The sequence below is a fragment of the Columba livia genome, chromosome 25, assembly GCF_036013475.1.
Source record: "Columba livia isolate bColLiv1 breed racing homer chromosome 25, bColLiv1.pat.W.v2, whole genome shotgun sequence".
In the NCBI taxonomy this organism is placed as follows: domain Eukaryota; kingdom Metazoa; phylum Chordata; class Aves; order Columbiformes; family Columbidae; genus Columba; species Columba livia.
The window spans coordinates 914,247-931,449 of NC_088626.1; the positions used below are offsets into that span (position 1 = coordinate 914,247).

Genomic DNA, 17,203 nt, shown 5'->3' on the forward strand with positions numbered 1-17,203 from the left:
TAGACTTGTAGAAAGAATTTGAAAAAGCACCCAGGTGATGGAGGATGTTTTTAGATGGAAATCAGACGCACGCCGTGTCTCAGGGTTCCTTGGAGCCACCTCTTCCCACAGCTGCTTTGCACACATGGCTTGTGGGTGTTCAACCCCAGAAAGCCACTGGGATTTCATGGGAAAGAGACATTTTCAAGATCCATGACTGAAGTCAACAGCAAGGCTGTTCTGTCGGTTTTTGAAGCCATGCAAAAGTTGAAAGCAAGAACAATGTGTTTGTGCAGAAGTCGGCCCCCCGCCCGCCCGCCCGGGAGCGCCCCCGCCTTTGTTCCTCCCCAGAAGGGGCCTGGCAGGTTCCACCGCAGGAGGCATCTGGGGGAAACTGCACAAGTTATTTGAGTCCAAACACATAAAATCACACACATCCAAAACAAAGAGCATGGGAACTTGGCAGCAGGAGAGGGTGTCTGAGCTACCAAAGCAGCCATAACTCAAGAGCTGACAAACGATGTGGGTTTGAAATGAGTATTTCTTCTGGTATTTAATAATACAAATCCAGAGCGTGGAAACTACTATACTGCCACATCACATTGTCTTTAGTGCCTCCAAGTCACTGAGGGCTATAAGGACCAAGGACTGTTGTGGTTTGCATAATTCAATGCCTTTCTTACAGTGTTTTACTGCAGGAAAAGCCATAATCAGCAGGGAAAGGGATTCCCCTGCTAGTTTCCAGGCTAGCATTGTTTCTGAAACTCTGGAGCTCACAGACATTGAATAGCGCGGGGGAATTTACGGCACAGAAAGCGTACCAGCTGCCCATCCGTCTTTCTATGGCCATGTTGAAAGCTACATCTCCAAAACTTCCCAGTTTAGAGTAAACCTGGTTCAAGTCAGCAGCACCAGGTGTTTTCTCACCGTAACCCAGCTGTGCAGAACCAGGCACGGGCTGGACGGGACGCTCGGCTCCACGAGGCTCCCAGTGTCCGGCCATTGGGGAGCCCTGGGAGTCCATGTTAAACGTCTGTTCTGACCCTCCCGTGTCCACTACACCCCCAAACTAACCCCGTGTTGAGGCACCAGCGCTCACACTCAGGGCTCAGCTCACTGCACCAAGGCTGAGGGACCGCACAGCCCACACCTGAGCCCTCCAAAACCAGACCGATCCCCGAACCTCGCGTGGATGAACAGCCCACGGCCAGAGCAAACGCGAGGTGTGGGGATCAACTGACAGCCAAGAGTAAATGAGACAAAGCAAAAAACAGTTGCCACATTGCAAAATGGTATTAACCACCTAGCACAGAAACCACTAAATGCTTTTGAGGTTTGGTGTTTCCTTCACCTGAAAGGCCATGAAGAATCAAGAGGAACAGTATTCGGGCCATCCAGCCTTCAAACGCATGACCAAGAGAGAAGACTGGCATTAATATCTACACGCTGTCATCACAAAGAAATAAAACACGGCAGTTGCCAGGACCTGGGTGTTAGTGCTTTTTGGCTGGGAAAGCTGCTCAGGCACACAACAGCTCTGGAGTAGACAGTCAGCCTGCAGCGGGGATACACCAGAACACCTGTGAACCTGCTTTTCTAAGGCAACAGCCCTTCTTCCCTTCTCTTCTCCATAGAGAAAACACAGCAAACCCACACCAATTATCAGCTGAACCATGAAAAAGCATCTTCCCAAGATCACGCAAGGATGGCGGTAAACACCAGGAAACAAAACCACGCCAGAAACATACAATTGCATCGAGATCTAGAGGACTCGGGATTGCTGAGCCACAGCTGGTCAGACACCAGGAGCCCCACTCATCGCTCCGGAAAGGGCTCAAGCAGCGTGTTTCATCCTGGCTTAGTGACACTGGAGGGTCCCTGTCCCAGGGGCACGGCAGCTGGTTCCCCGGCACGCGCTGCCCGTGGCGGGCGAGGATCTTCCTGCAGGATGAGCCGAGGAAGCCCCAGCACCCCGGGGAGCACCGGGAAACAGCACCAGGGCCACAGCCCCCCAGGAAAACAACCCAGGGCCGTAGCAGGGAAAACCTGTCGGAACAAAGCCTGAAAAACCCCCGAAGGCTCCCAGCGAACACAGCCCCATATCGCTATTCCTGTACTATCTCATTATTTAAGTCAAAACACGTGATTTCAAGACAGCTGACTCAGGGCTTTTAATGCTTGGGGTTGCCAACACCGTATGTGCACAAATGCTTTTCAGAGGTTGTGATCACCTGCAATTCACACCAAATTGTGGGTAGCTAGCACTTAAACCAGCAAGCCTGTAATTTTATATACAGCTGCTGTTTTATTCCCGCTTTCTGTTCTGACCTTGGTATTTTTGTGGTCCCAGATAGATACAGCAAATGGAAAAAAACAACCATTTTGCTCCCGTGGAAAGCTGCTTCATCTCAGAGGAGGCGGCGAATTATTCTGCCTGGTGGCAAACACACAGCCCACAATCCCAAGGAGAAAGCATTACCTGTGGCAAACAGGCCCTGCAGCAGCACGGGGACACGCTCCCTCGCAGAAACGGTCACGCTGTGGCTCCAGGAGGGACGAGCCCGGGTGCCGCAGGCCGGCGGGAGGCCCCTCGCTGCCATTCAGAGCCACAGGCGCTCCTTCGTTTGTCTTTCACCGCAGTTAAAGGAGAAAATACTAAAGGAACAAAAAAAACCCCAAACAACTCATCAACACAACTACAAAGATCAGCTCTCCAGAAAGCAAGCTACAATATATAGGTTACAGCTTCCTGCTAAAACAAACCCCCTCACAGTATGATTTCATAGGCCATGCTAATTATTTTTAGGGCAAGCATAATAAAACCCAGGTGATTTGCCTTTAGCAATTTCTTCTTATCTTCACACAGCTCCGGATCATTTACCCACATGGCAAGCAATTACAATGAGCCCTGCAGTTCCTAACAGACATCTTTTGTCGAAACCCGGCAAGAGTACACAAAGGTTAATATGCTTTTGCACTACAAAAATCTGGGCATTGTCTCGCGCGCTGTAAGCCGTGCCGGTGACATGCTGAATGTGGCTGATTTACAAGATGGGCAAGCGCAGGGTTTTCCCACTGGGAGCCTTTTCTGGCTCCTTCCTCGCGGGGCCGTGCAGTGCGGGGCCCCGATGTGTCGTTTCCAGGCGGGTGTTGTGTACCCACGTAGGAACAGAGCGTTTCGTTGGACTCGGCTGAGCCCCTGGGTTCGTACTGCCATCCTCCCTACCAGCCCTGGCAATGGGCACAAACATACGGCACGAGCGTACGGCCCGTGTCTCTCCCGGCAAGAAAGGCCCGTGCGAGGCCCTGGAGAAGCCGCCCGCTCTGTGCTGCTCCAGCTCTGCTGCTCCATCTGCTCCACATCATCTGCCGCACGATCCAAGGCTCGTCCTGAGCCCCGTCATGGACGCTGGAACGAGGGGGGAAAGGCGGGAAAAGGAGAGAAGTTCATTTATTCTGCAGCGCAGGGCGCTCGTGGCTGCTCCCATTAAATTATGCGTCTCTCTGCGGGGCATTAAACGTAACATACATTCACGCTAACTCTGGGGTGCCTAAAGAGGAGCGGCAGAAGATCTTTGCTCAGCATTTATGTGTATCACAATATGTATTTGTATTGATGAGGTATTGGCTGTCGGGCTACCAACAGAAAATCACTCCTGATGCAATAACCTCGCCGCGCAGCTCTGCTAACAGCAACTCTACCCCAGCACTTAATTACAACCTCCAGACTGAGAAAACCAACCCAGCGTGATAGGAAGGGAAAATATCCATCAGCTCCACAGACCCTACACCGCAGGATGGGACTCGGTCTCAACACATCACCCAACGAGCCATTTGCAGGACGAGAAGCCTGGTGTACGGTGTACAAGAATAATTAAAAAAGCCTTCCGAAGGGTTGGCAGCATAAAAATTTCTGGCTCCGTCGTCTCTGTTTCTGCGAGCAGCAAAAGATCCATAATTCTCACACTTAATGTAATTCCAAGGCATCTAAAGTGATTTACAGTCAGTTTACTCAATACTTTCAGCTTTATTTAATGTAACAGTTATGGCACATAAAAAGTTTATTGAAAATCCTTTGGGAGTATGATTGAGTAAGAACCGGTCGTTGCTAATGCCATTACAAGAGCTGAAGGATCGCGGCACGCTCCCCGGTGACCCGCGTGGCTCTGTGATCGCGGGGCGCCCGGGACACCCCCGGATGTCCCCGTGTGCCCGGCCGTGCTCGGGGAAGGAAGGGGCCGCGGAGCGGGAGGACTGTCCTCCCTCGCTGGTGCAGCTCTGTTCGCCGTGCGCAGGCGGGGCTGCAGCTCTGCTCCCGCAGCCGCTCGGGGGCGCTGGGGAGGTGGCGCGCACCTGCCCGGCTCGGCCCCGCGGCGCCATTAGCTCCTTCGGCATCACCCGTCTGCTCAGCTTCTCCCCAACGGGAAACTGCAAGAGCTGTTCATCTGCCTCAGCAATTAACAAACATTGCTTTTACCATCATTATAGCAATAACTGTAATTTAATAATTGCCAACACTCTAAGTGGTAATATCCACAGTGGTGAGCATATCTCAACATCAGTTTTTGTTGGGTATTCTTGCAGTGTTGGCAGCCCACCGAGGTTGCTTGAAACAACTGAAGATTCACACTTATCTTAAAAGGGTAGAAGACAGGCGGAATAACTGTGACTTTGGCAGACGCTCCGGCCACAGCCCAAAGCCAGACTGTCCACAGGCACAGATACAAACTGCTAGAACCCGTCCTGAGGGCACGGGAGGACTCGGCTTCCCCATCCCGGGTGCTGTGAGCGCGGGCCCCACGGAGGCACAGCCTGTGTGCTGGGCTGCCCCAGCACCCCCGCTCCCTCACCAGCACCGCTTGCTCACGAGCCGCCCGTGTCCTCCAGGACCGGAGGTGAACGGCGCGTCACGAGGAGGGGAAGAGCCAGCAAAACCAGCACAAACCACAAAACAACAGTGCGCTGAGCGAACTGGAATAAACAGACAGTACAAGAAAAACATGTTCCACATGTGCGTGTTCCATAAACAGAAAAAAGGTTACATTTTTTAGATAAGGCAACTGTGATGGATTGTTTAGCAGTGTTTGTCAATCAAGTATTAAGACTTGCAGAATTAAAATCAGTGCGGTTCAGAGATGGATTCCAAGCTCTCCGAAACATCAGGTTTGGCATTTAGATAGCTATCAAGCTATCATCTCTAGACAGACAAACAGATAGATGGATGGATGATTTGGAGAAAAAGATGGAGACATTCTTTCAAGACTTTTTTTTTCCAAGAGATGATTTACTTGTGCCAAGAATTCAGCCTGGGGAAAAGTCCAAATGCAGCGTTTCCTCCAGCTTAAACTGGGGCTTGGCCCAACCCAAACTTTGGCTCCAAAGAGCTGCTCTCAGCAGGGCCGCGGAGAGCAGGGGTTGGCGCCGCTCGCCCCCCCGTGTCAGCAGAACAGAGCTGAGCATGGCTGCAGGGACCGGCACCTGCCCTCGCCCCACAAACGCCATGTACAGGTGCCCCAACGTTAATGCCGAACAGATGGGCGCGAGCAAAGCAGCATTTCATGCTGGAGCTGGCAGAGCAGACTCCAACAAGTCCACTATTGTTAGACAGAAATTCCTAGAAACAGATGCAGCAAAGTCGGAGCTTCAGCGCCAGCTCTGGAGCGGGGGGTCTGCTGGGAGAAGGCTGTGTAGCTTATGGATTAACGTACTATTATTACATTACTCTTTAAGCTTCAAAGGTCTGCCAGGAAACCTAAGCCTACTATCTATTGAATGACATTTTGAGAACAAATAATACATTAATATATTTAATTTGAGAATAAACACATACATTATAGGAAGGGATTTTGTCTATGCTGATAAGTCGGTGCCTGACCTTTCCGCTGCAATCCCCGGGCGCTGAGCCACCGCGGACCGGGAACCTTTGCTATCGCCTGGTCCCTCCGGCTCCAAACTGCAGCTGACACGCTGTTTGGAAACGGGAGCTTAGCCGTAATTATCCCTTCGACACTAATCTACAGCTACACTAAATCTTGTTGCCTCAAATTAGTTAATCAATTAAGTGTCAAACCACAAAATGTTAGTGATTGTGGCCTGAATTCATTGCCTTGGCGCGCGCTCCCATCTGCCGCTCTCCTCTGCTCCGCTTCTGCTGTTGGGAAATCTGGGGGCAGCCGCTTCCCCGTCTCATTAGGGAAGGGTTAATGAGGCCAGGCTGCCCCGTCCCGCAAAGAAACGGGTTGGAAACGCCAAATCCTGCACGTATGGAGGAATCGGCCCATGCACACACATGCACGGGTGCCCACGGGGGGGTGGATGTCAAAGACCACCTGCACGGGACAACCGGCTCCAGTGGACAAGGTGTCCCCAAAAGTCCCTTGAACCCGGCCATCCTGCGGGGCCTGAGCCCCATCCCGCGTCCCGTGTGCTCCATGTGGGTTGTTACGACCACAGCAAGGCAGAGAGTCCCGTTATTCGCACAGGACAGCGTGGAAAATTTTAGAAGCTGATCAGTGTTGCTTCATAGCAGGTTTTTATATAGAATTTCAATGAAAAGATAAAACTGATAACAGAAACATTGAGCTTCTTCAAAAGTCGTGAAAATATTCAGCTTTGGAAAACATTTCTGGTCAAAAAATAAAATAAGTCTGTTTTCTTGGAAACAGTCTCAAAAATAAATGTCAGCCTTGCGAGTGCGTATTGGAAAGAGGAAACTTTTTAAAAAGAGTTTTTCGGTTTTGTTTGTTGTTATTGAAAAACCACCACAACAAAGCAGACTTCTCAATGGAAATGTGAGTTCTCGGTGAAAAGCGATTTTTCATCCCAATGATGTTTAGAAGACAAATACTCCCCCGGTTGTGGTCCCCAGGGCCAACGCCGGTGAGAACCGCGCGGCCGGGGTCGCCCCCTCCATTCACAGCCCCCGGGGCCAAGGCAGAACGAGATGAGTGTTCAGTTCTCGGGGTCCCCGAGCGAGATGAGTGATGCCGGGCCACTTATTGCCACACCGGGAGCGGATGAAACATCCTGCTCGTCGACACTGTCACTGTCCTGCTGCTGCTGATCAGTTAAAAATGTAAATACAAAGGCTAGACTTTGGGAAAGCCAGCACAGGATGATGGGGGAAAAATTGCAAAAGCGAGGTTTATTGATCCCCAGTCGAGATTGATGGCACAATAAGAGCAGGAGGCGAAGAGTGATTTTGCTTTTGAAAACGTTGATGAATAAGCACTCAGGGGCAACAAATAGCTGGACTCACCGAATGATGGACGGCAGCAGGCGAACAAGATGCATTTTTATAAATGGGTGAAAGGAGAGGAGGACTTATTAAAAAAAATGAATGACCACATGTGGCAGGGATATGCCACTGGGGAGAAGCCAGCCATTGATTTATGTGCACTACTGGCATTTGAAAATTCAATAATAACATTGACAAATGAGAGGCAAAGCTGGCCAGAGGACAGCAGAGAACTTGGAGTGGAGAAAGAAAATGCCAAGGTCAGGATGAAGGAACAGAAAAACATGCTTATGTTGGAAAGGTTTTCAGTTAACTCATCTATATAAAGACATTAAGAAAAATCACTCCGGGATCAGAGCTCAGCATCCCGACTCTGTGGCATGAACTGGGGAGAAGTCAGCGGAGGATCCGTGGCATCCGTGGGCCTCTCCGTGGGGAGATCCGCCTCCCGACACGGGCGCGGGGAGCGGTTCAGCTTCCCCTTGTGCTTTTGATAAGTGGCGCCTGGCGCTCCCTGGCACCTTTGAGATGAAACAGCTGCCGTTCCTGAGCACTGCTGGCCAAACGTGCCGAGCCAGGGAACTCGCTGCAGGGCCAGACACGGTGAGGGGGAGAGCAGGGCCCTGGAGATGCACCGACCGCCGTCACTTCACATCACAGCACAGCACGCGGGGAGTCTTGCGTCCCAAAGAGGCAGCGAAGAGTGACAGAGCCTGGCCCAGGCTGCCCAGGGAGGCTGTGGAGTCTCCTTCTCTGGAGACATTCCAACCCGCCTGGACATGTTCCTGTACGACCTCACCTGGGCGTTCCTGCTCCAGCAGGGGGATTGGACTGGATGAGCTTTTGAGGTCCCTTCCAATCCCAAACGTACTGTGATACTGTGAAGAGGAGCTGCGGCCTCTCTGGGCTGGGCAAGTCCGGCCGGGATCCAGAAGCGGAACGTCTGTCTTTTCTTTCACCCGTTAGGGAAGGGCAGTAGAAAGGCCCTGTTGTAACAGCCCCTCCTGAACCACAGAGCCCCAGATCTCACAGACCCATGGCAAGAGCGGCAACTGAACTCATCACAGCCATCTCTGGCTACTGCTTGAATACCACCCTGTCCTCAGCAGCCTGCAGAACGCAGCGCGGCACATAATGTTACCTTAACATTTGATCTACTTAATAAGCCCCCCGTTCTTCCTCCTCCCTGTCTTCTGGCTCCGTTACAAATGGCAGTAAAAGAGCACGACCGGCAGGAGCGACCGCGAAGAGAACACGAGTGAGAACGTAGCACAAAAGTGCTTTGCTCTTTCTCGCCGTCCCCGGCCTCCCTCTGGGCTTGTATTCATCCGTGAAGACGTCTGTTCCAAATGGCGGGAGGTCAGAGGTGCGGCTGGAACACCGCTCTGTGCGCCGCTGTGCCCGGCTCCGTGGGAGCAGCACCACTCGGGGGCACGTTTCTGCAAGGATCACACGGGTGAGCGGGACGGGAACTTATCGCCGGGGAACCCCGGGGGGTCTGCACACCCCGGGAGGGTGCGGATCCTGCCGGGGGGCTCAGCACAAGACCTCTTGTCGAATGAAGCAAGGCCTTAATGGAAGCGTGTAGCAATCCGCAGTACGAGGACAGCATCATCCCAGCAGAGACCGGCCGGCGCCGGGGAGCAGCTCAGGCCGGCACGATAGGACTCTGACACCCCACGTTTGGGTTTTTTCCCCGCCTTTTTAACAAAGCAGTTAATTTCCATCTTCAGCAAAGCAGCTGAAACTCCTGTTCATGGTGCTTTACTCAGTTCTCCAGCCTGGTAAATCCCACTGCCAGAGCCAGCTTCAGTTTGAAATATCATCTAATACCACGTCATCGAATAGCTGATGAGCAACACTGACCTGTGTATTTTAGGATGTGTCCCTAAACACGCTCCAAGCCAACTAATCCTTCGATACCAGGCAAGGCCAGCCCGTGGAGCAGCCCTTGGCCGGGTGATTTTCGGGAGATTCCTAAACGTGAGGCCAAAATGCTCAGCTCCACGGGAGCTGATACAGACAAACCTCATTCTTTTGTGCTACCCTGGCAGAGGTGTCAACAGAAGGATTATACATCATCTCATTAACATTTACATTGCTGAGAACGGAGTTTGTACTTGTGTTATATGTTCTCTATATTTAGAGTCCATGCTGCTGTTGCCACTCAGCTCCTCTGTATCCAACAATGAGGCCCACGTGAAAACACAGGCTTGCACCTTCTGTCTCCTCAGCCTGAGGATCTCAAAGCCGCTCATGTAGATACAGTAAGTATGTTCTACAGAAGATAAAACGAAGCACAGGGAATCTGTTGGATTCACCCAGGTTCTACAGCCCATCTGTGGATGAAAACAGACTGAAACTGCTGCAGGATGGCTGGAGCCCAGCTGAGGATCCACAGCTGGTGTGAACCGCTGCAATTCTGCTGCTGTGAGAACAGCGACTGAGGATCCACAGCTGGTGAGAACCGCTGCAATTCTGCTGCTCCAAGAACAGCGACTGAGGATCCACAGCTGGTGAGAACCGCTGCAATTCTGCTGCTGTGAGAACAGCGACTGAGGATCCACAGCTGGTGAGAACCGCTGCAATTCTGCTGCTGTGAGAACAGCGACTGAGGATCCACAGCTGGTGTGAACCGCTGCAATTCTGCTGCTGTGAGAACAGCGACTGAGGATCCGCAGCTGGTGAGAACCGCTGCAATTCTGCTGCTGTGAGAACAGCGACTGAGGATCCGGCCACGGCGCCTCAGCCCCTCTCCCCGCCACGGAACCACTCCAGAGCCCATTAAACCGAAAGTAAGATACCTCCAATCATTATTACTCATTTTTATGGCCACGTTGTTCACAAATGACTGAATTTAGCTGTCAAATGTATAGAAAAGAAAAATAAAATCAAAGCATCAGCCATCTGTGCCCCAGAAAATGTTTATACTTTCAGCGGTTGTTTATGGCGAGAAGGTCTCAGCTCCTTTGTTCCACATCATATTAGTTACTGCAAGGGAAATGAGTGTTTCTCAGTTCACCATTTATAAGGGGTTTGCATTCTCTCTCTTGTGCATGCTTGCGTTCGCTCTCTATGTATTTTTAGTCCATATGTCTCGGATTGACACATGGAATTGTGTTTGTTTTACTGGTCCTGTCTCTCTAATAGTTTTCCATTGCGAAGGAGATCCAGTGTTCGTTATTTACTCTGCTTTCTTCCAGTGCCATTACTGCGAGCGCTCAGCTCCATCAGTCCCGCTGCCGGATGGCTCTGAGTGCCCCAAACCCAGTGGCCACGTCAGAAAGCCCTGGCCAAAAGGCAACAAGAACAAGGCATGGTTGTTGCAAGTAAGATCATGTAAACACATATTTAGCTCTAAGAGGATAAATAATCCCTCTGAAAGCCACCCACATCGAACTCTTTTCTAGATCCGGCGCTGTGTTTTGTGTGTCATGGTTTTTCCTCTTTCGGACTCCCCGAAGGAAAGTGCAAATACAAGTTCAAATCCCTGCGACTGCCTCTGTTTTCATCCCTGGCCTGATCTCGTATTCTCTAACCCTACCTGGGAGATTGCTGTAAACAGCACGAGTGTAAATCTGCTGAGGTTCCTTGGGCACAGTGATAAACGGTGCACCGGGGAGGCCTCCGAAACGCACAGCACCTCTGTGGGCCCCGTGTTATTAGAGAGATGCTGCAGGAGAAGGAAAGGAGAAATAAAGGGCATCTGAGGACCAAACAGCTGCATGATGGAGCCGGCACCGGCCTCTGTGTCTCTGCAGAACGGCAGCAGCTCCGAGCCGTGGCACGGACACTGCAGAGGGGACACTTCACAGCGTCCCGCTGCCAGCACAGGGGGCTCGAGTGCCCCGCTCTTGGGCGGCAAGCGGCCCTGTGGTTTGCAGTAACTTACAGCAGGTATTTACCTGCCCACGTTCTCCATCCTCCCTCACCACCCGCCAGCCCGTTTCACAGCCCGGGGTGGCAAAGAGGGAGCGCAGGGCACTGCGGAGCTGCAGCTCCGTGCTGTCAGGAGACACGTGGTCTCACGTTCCAGGCCATCAGAAGCCAACGCCGTCCTGTCTGAAGATGTTGTGACAGCCCTAACCAAACCTTTCCACGAATCCCCTCCGAAGCCCTGAGGGCTGTGCATGGATCCATGAGGGACATGTTGGTGATGCGGGTGTCGGGAGAGCGGGGCTCATAACGATCCGCTGTCAGACGGGAGGGCGAAAGCAGAGCGGGGGATGTCACTGATACATCGGGACGGTGTCAGCAGCCACCAGCAGACAGGAAGGGCTGCCCCGCGCTCACACCGAGCCTGCGGCAGCGTGTGGTCGTGATGCTGAATGAGAAACCCCATGAAAGCCAAGAGGAAATGAATTCCTGGGAAGCGGCTGGGGAGGGGCAGGGAAAGGGCGGAACGAGTGTCTCGCTTTTCACGGCAGCTGGGCTTATTTTAATGGGCAAGGTCAGCAGAGAAATGACCAGGAAGAGAAATCGCTGCCATTACAAATCAGTCGCGATCTTGTATCAATTATTCCCTGCGCGGTTCCCTTGCCTTGGGCTGAAGCAAACACGGCCTAATCAGTTTTACATCTACGTTTAATTTTATTGGAAAGAGGAGCCAGCAATGCATCATGGGGCTGCTGTGTGACATGAAAGGTGACCCCTGCCAACTTAATGACACAATACATAACCCTTAATGAAGTCACTATCTTGTCCTTTTTTTGCTGTCTCAGCCTGATGATTTATGATGGCATCATTTTGCTTTGCCCTCTTTTCATTTCAGCTTGACAAAGTGGATGAAACAATTATCTTCGTTATCGGCCAGAGCAGCAGAACTGTGATAGTTGAGGATTGCTGCAGGTGGAGGCCTTGGCTGTGGATCAAGTGAACGGAAAAATACGCTTAGGAATTTTGGGGTTCCCCGCCTCCTTTCTGTCTGACTCTGGCCTCCCGAAGATGGATCGAGGATCCCAACAAGCCTTGCGAGCCCTGTATCACTGTGGCGAGGATTCACTTCAAGAGGAAGAGATCTCTGGAGCAGCAGATAGAAGCAAGCTGAGAGGTGTCAACACAGGCCCCTCTTCAGCTGCTTGTCCTCTCCACACGCACCTGTACAGGTACGATCTACACCCACAAATACACCTGGCAAAGGTTATTAGGCACGTATGCAGCTATATAAAGGTACCAAGTGGTAATAACGGCTGTGTGTGTGGTTGTGCCTCCACTCATCCAGATGTATGCGCGCGTTTGTACCTGATTTTATGTATAATTAAAATCAGCAGAAGCTGGTATGTAATCCCTCAGAGCTGAGTTCACTTCTCCATGGTCACAACACTCCTAGCTGCAAGCGCATTATAAACCTGCTGCTACTAATCGTAGCTTTGATCAAAAGCACAGCCCAGCCTTTTTACCAATTTTCAGAGCGAAAGGGGACGTTTGCTCCCCCGGTACCACCGAGGCTGGCGATGGAGCCCCCTCCGTCGGCAGGGACGCAGACGGAACCTGACGGCGCTGTATTTCAGTCCTGCGAGGCAGAGATGACAAAGTGCCCTCGCCAGCCATATGCTCAATGGCACTTGGAACTGCCACAGCGATATTTTTTGGCTGGTGCGGCGCAGGGTCTGATGCGGCTGTTGCTGTTGACTCGGTTTCTCCTCTACACCGAGATGATTCGGGATGACTGCGAGCAGACCTTCGCAGCAGCGCTAAGGCACATCAACAAATTGCTGCAACTCCTCACTGATTTTAAGAGATGGAAAAGACACTCGGCCACTCCTCCGGCATCCTTTGCTGATCCTCGCAGTGCCTCTCCCAGCTCCCAGCACCGCCGTTCCTCCGGCCAGCAGGCTGATGGAAACTCCTCCACACGCACCCGCAGGGTCAGCTCAGCCCTCTGCTCCTTCTGACACCACCGAGCCGGCCCAGCTCCCCAGCGAGCGCTGCAGAGCCCTGCCAGCAGAGCCGGGCTGGGAACACCGCTCCAACAGCCCGACGCAGCACCGGGCCGGCGAACCACGCTGCCCTGCTCCTCACCGTGGAGCTACTGATACAAAAGACCACCTATTTTTAGCTACGTTTTTGATGGTTTTGGAAATAGCAGTCAGAGGCCTTCCAGGATTTTACAACCAGTTCTTCAGCCTTCTAGCGATCTCACATACAGCCTTGTAGGTCAAGACCTTGGTAGAGGGAACCAGTTAGAGTACCTCTAATTAAGTTATTCTGCCTCATTCCTGACTAATATAAAACATACTTATGAACCCTAATTCTGCATCAGGGCTCCATCCTCCTCCTCCTCACGAGGAAGGCTTCCTCTGCACGCTGTGACCTGAGCAGGGTTTCTCGGGGAGGATGGGGAAGGAATGAGAAGATAAACGTTGTTTGGCAGGACAGAAACCACAATATTGCCCTGTAACGCAGCTCATATCTGATCAGCGGAGTCAAACGTGCTCAGAGCCTCCTGTCCCGCTCCTCCGGGACAGGGACCGACCCGTGGCACTGCCGTGCTCGCTGGGCTCCCCAAGAAAACAACCTGCTGTATCTTGGTGAGCAGAGGATGCACGAAGGGGACACGGCTATTGCTTTCTCTGGCAGTGAAAGAAAAAGCTGCAGCTCTTGAGTTGCTCCTTTCATTTCCTAACATCTTCTCATGCCCTGGCAGGAGGCATCTCCTTCTCCTCAGTTTGGACGGCGTCCTAGGAATCCATTCGCGTGGAAGGTGGTGAATGTGATGTGTTGGCAGAAAACACAGGCAGCGGTAGCCTCTAGTACTTGCAGAGCAATCTGCAAAAATTTAACTAATTAATTCTCAGAGCCACCCTGTAAATTAGATAGGTCTTAATGCCACTGGGCAGGGCGAGGCCCAGGGCACCAAGATCAGAGCTGGTCGCAGCACCGCGGTGCTGGAGGATGTACCTGCGCTCCCTGGCACAACCACGGCACGCGGCTGCAGAGAACAACCCCGGTTAGACTCAGATAAGTCAGAGCGAGAAGAAAAGGCTCTCCGGAGGGACTCCTCTGCCATCAGGATAATTACAGCCAAGATTAGAACTGGTTGGAAAACAGGAGCATTTTACAAATGAAGGAACAACTAACTGTAGGGTAGGTTAATCATAATTAATGGGAAGACACCACTCAAGGAGTGTGGGCCTGGTGGTGGTTAAAGCAGCTGAGCGTGATGTATAGTGGCTGTTTTCTAATCCCCTCTCTTTATATGCCCATTCTTTCTCATGTCCTTGCTGTAAGAGGTTTTACAGGTTTTACATCATGGTCCTTGCTATGGTATCCAAGGGTATTTAACTGCCACGGTTTGATACATAGGCTCTGGAATTGGGAACAAACAGCAGCGAACCCTTCTCAAACAAGGGTGTATTTTTCCGATGGACCGAGCGCTCCAAGGGTTAACGCGTCCTCCTGCTCCCTCCTTCAGTCCCACTGCCAAAATCCTGCTCGTTCGTCTGCTGCGCTTCCTCCGCGTGTCAGCAGAGGAAATCCGTAATCTCCCAGCTACACATTTGGGGAACTTTGACATCCCCTAATGAGGTAAACACATTACTGTCATGTACAAACAAACAGCAACAAATTAGCAGCTGACACGCGAGGAAGCCACGGCACAGCAACGCTCCTTACAGGCAATTACGGCTGCGAGCGCCGACTGCTCGCGTGCGGCGGGTCCGTCCCGCTCCTGCCCCCGCCATCGCTGCTCCCTCATCCGCCTCTTCCTCACCGGGCTCCCTCCTCCCCTGCCATCCCTGCTGGGAACGGGGTGAAATACGGGGTATGGTGAGGTGTGATACAGGGTACGGTGAGGTGTGATACAGGGTATGGTGAGGTGCGATAGGGGGTATGGTGAGGGGGTATGGTGAGGTGTGATACAGGGTATGGTGAGGTGTGATACAGGGTATGGTGAGGTGTGATACAGGGTATGGTGAGGTGTGATACAGGGTATGGTGAGGTGTGATACAGGGTATGGTGAGGTGCGATATGGGGTATGGTGAGGTGTGATACAGGGTATGGTGAGGTGTGATACAGGGTATGGTGAGGTGTGATACAGGGTATGGTGAGGTGCGATAGGGGGTATGGTGAGGTGTGATACGGGGTATGGTGAGGTGTGATACAGGGTATGGTGAGGTGCGATATGGGGTATGGTGAGGTGCGATACAGGGTATGGTGAGGTGCGATAGGGGGTATGGTGAGGTGCGATACAGGGTATGGTGAGGTGCAATATGGGGTATAGTGAGGTGCGATAGGGGGTATAGTGAGGTGCGATAGGGGGTATGGTGAGGTGCAACGCAAGAAGCTGCTGGGAGAACTGGGAAAAATTACCTCAGTGCTGCAGCTGCGACCGGCAGGAGCTGGCGGGGAGGCCGCTGGTTGTTACGACGTCCCCGAGCACCCAGCACCCGTGGGGTTGCTTTTATTCTGCAATTGGGAACATGCCTGTGCCCAGGAGGGGATTGCGGCCGCCTGGCAGAGAAGGTTCTTTGCATCAGATCCCCTTCAGAAATCAGCTTCTTGCAGTACCACCTGCAAAGACCCTGCGGTCTTTGCTTCTAGCCCCTGGCTTGAGGCCCTATCCCAGGAAAAGGAATCAGCAGCTAAAACAAGATAGGAATGGGAAACCGAGCTGGTACAGAGACGGATACTTGACTTTTATTTCAGCAAAAGCCATCTCTATTAAGTGAGAGCCAGGGCAATAGGCCCATGGTCAGAGGGCTTTATTATTATAATTGCTTTGCAAGGGTGAAAGCCTCTGGATAAGGATCCAAATCAGTCATCACTCAGAATAATAATCATGAAGAAAGATAAATAAATAAAGGTAGGATCCAGCCAAAAAAGGAGCTCACATTATCAGCCAATAAACCAATAATCCATTAGTGACCAAGGTTGCTGAATAATATAGTACTTTCACAGTACCCATAATTTATACTGCAGACTAGAGAATAGACACGATTATTAGAGTGAGGGCTACTGGGTGACACATGATGCATGACCGCGCAGCATTGATCTTCGCACAACAGGAAGGTGTCTAGACGGGGAGATGTATGGCGTGCGATTCAGAGCAGGGCATATTTCATGCGGGGCCTAATGGAGTAGTGGAGGCCGTGATGGATGAGTTGCCGAGTTCCAGTAGCAGCGCAGTTATAGCGGTGCTAATGCGTGACCTCTCCCGCTCCCTGCGTCCTTCATTCAGTCAGGGTGACCTCATTTAAAGGGATGGAAAATGAGAGGCACAGAGTGCGAGGGGGAGGGAGAAAGGGGGAGAGAGGGGAGGAGAGGAAGAGAGAATAAGGAAAATAAAAGATAAGGAGAGGGTGTGATGTATATGTGCTTCTGCCCCGCTCGCTCCAGCACTGCGCTGGTTGATACGGGACTGATTCTGCTCCTCACCACTTGGGGTTCTGCTCCTATCTGGACAAGGTTACTCCTGATTTACACAAGTGTTACTGAGAGCACAGTAAGCAAGCAAGTGGGATCAAAATTAATAAATGGCAGTATCCCTAAAAACCAGACAAAACAGAAACCCACCATGAATTTTTAAAACGCATCAGGTTTTTCAAGCTGAGCCACGAAGCACAGCAGCCGGGGCTGGCACTGATGGCACTGACGGGACACGGCCCCGGCAAAGGCCACCGGGGCTGGGGACCCGCACACGAGGGGCTGGGGCTGCCCAGGGCCCCGGGACCAGGAGAGGGAGGGAAATCGTGACTCTCTGGGCACAGCTGGAACATTTGGCTTTCCAAGCACAGCTTATTAGCTTGTGACACAACCGGCAGTGGCAGGACCTGGCCATTCAGGGACCTGCCTTCCAGATGAACCCTGTATGGACCATGGACAGAAACCCAGGTATTTTTACGGCATTTTGTCATATTTTCACACCTAACAGTACCACTGCTACGATTCGTTGATAAGAAAGATACCCAGGCTGATAAAACAAGGCACCCAGGAGCTCTGCAGCGCTGTCTGGGAGCCCAGCACCCCTGCTCTGCCGATGCAGCAGAG

At 52.0% G+C, this 17,203-nt stretch overlaps 1 protein-coding gene across 4 annotated transcripts in view; it reads right to left on the reverse strand.

Moving 5' to 3' along the window:
* LOC110365005 (uncharacterized) overlaps positions 1-17,203 on the reverse strand; it is a 209,987-nt gene that overhangs the window by 105,969 nt on the left and 86,815 nt on the right. For all 4 annotated transcript variants that reach the window (XM_065040887.1, XM_065040888.1, XM_065040885.1 and 1 more), the window contains one exon: positions 2,459-2,634. In XM_065040887.1, coding sequence (XP_064896959.1) covers positions 2,459-2,579 — 121 coding nt within the window. In that variant the 5' untranslated portion in view covers positions 2,580-2,634. The remainder of the gene's footprint in view (positions 1-2,458; positions 2,635-17,203) is intronic.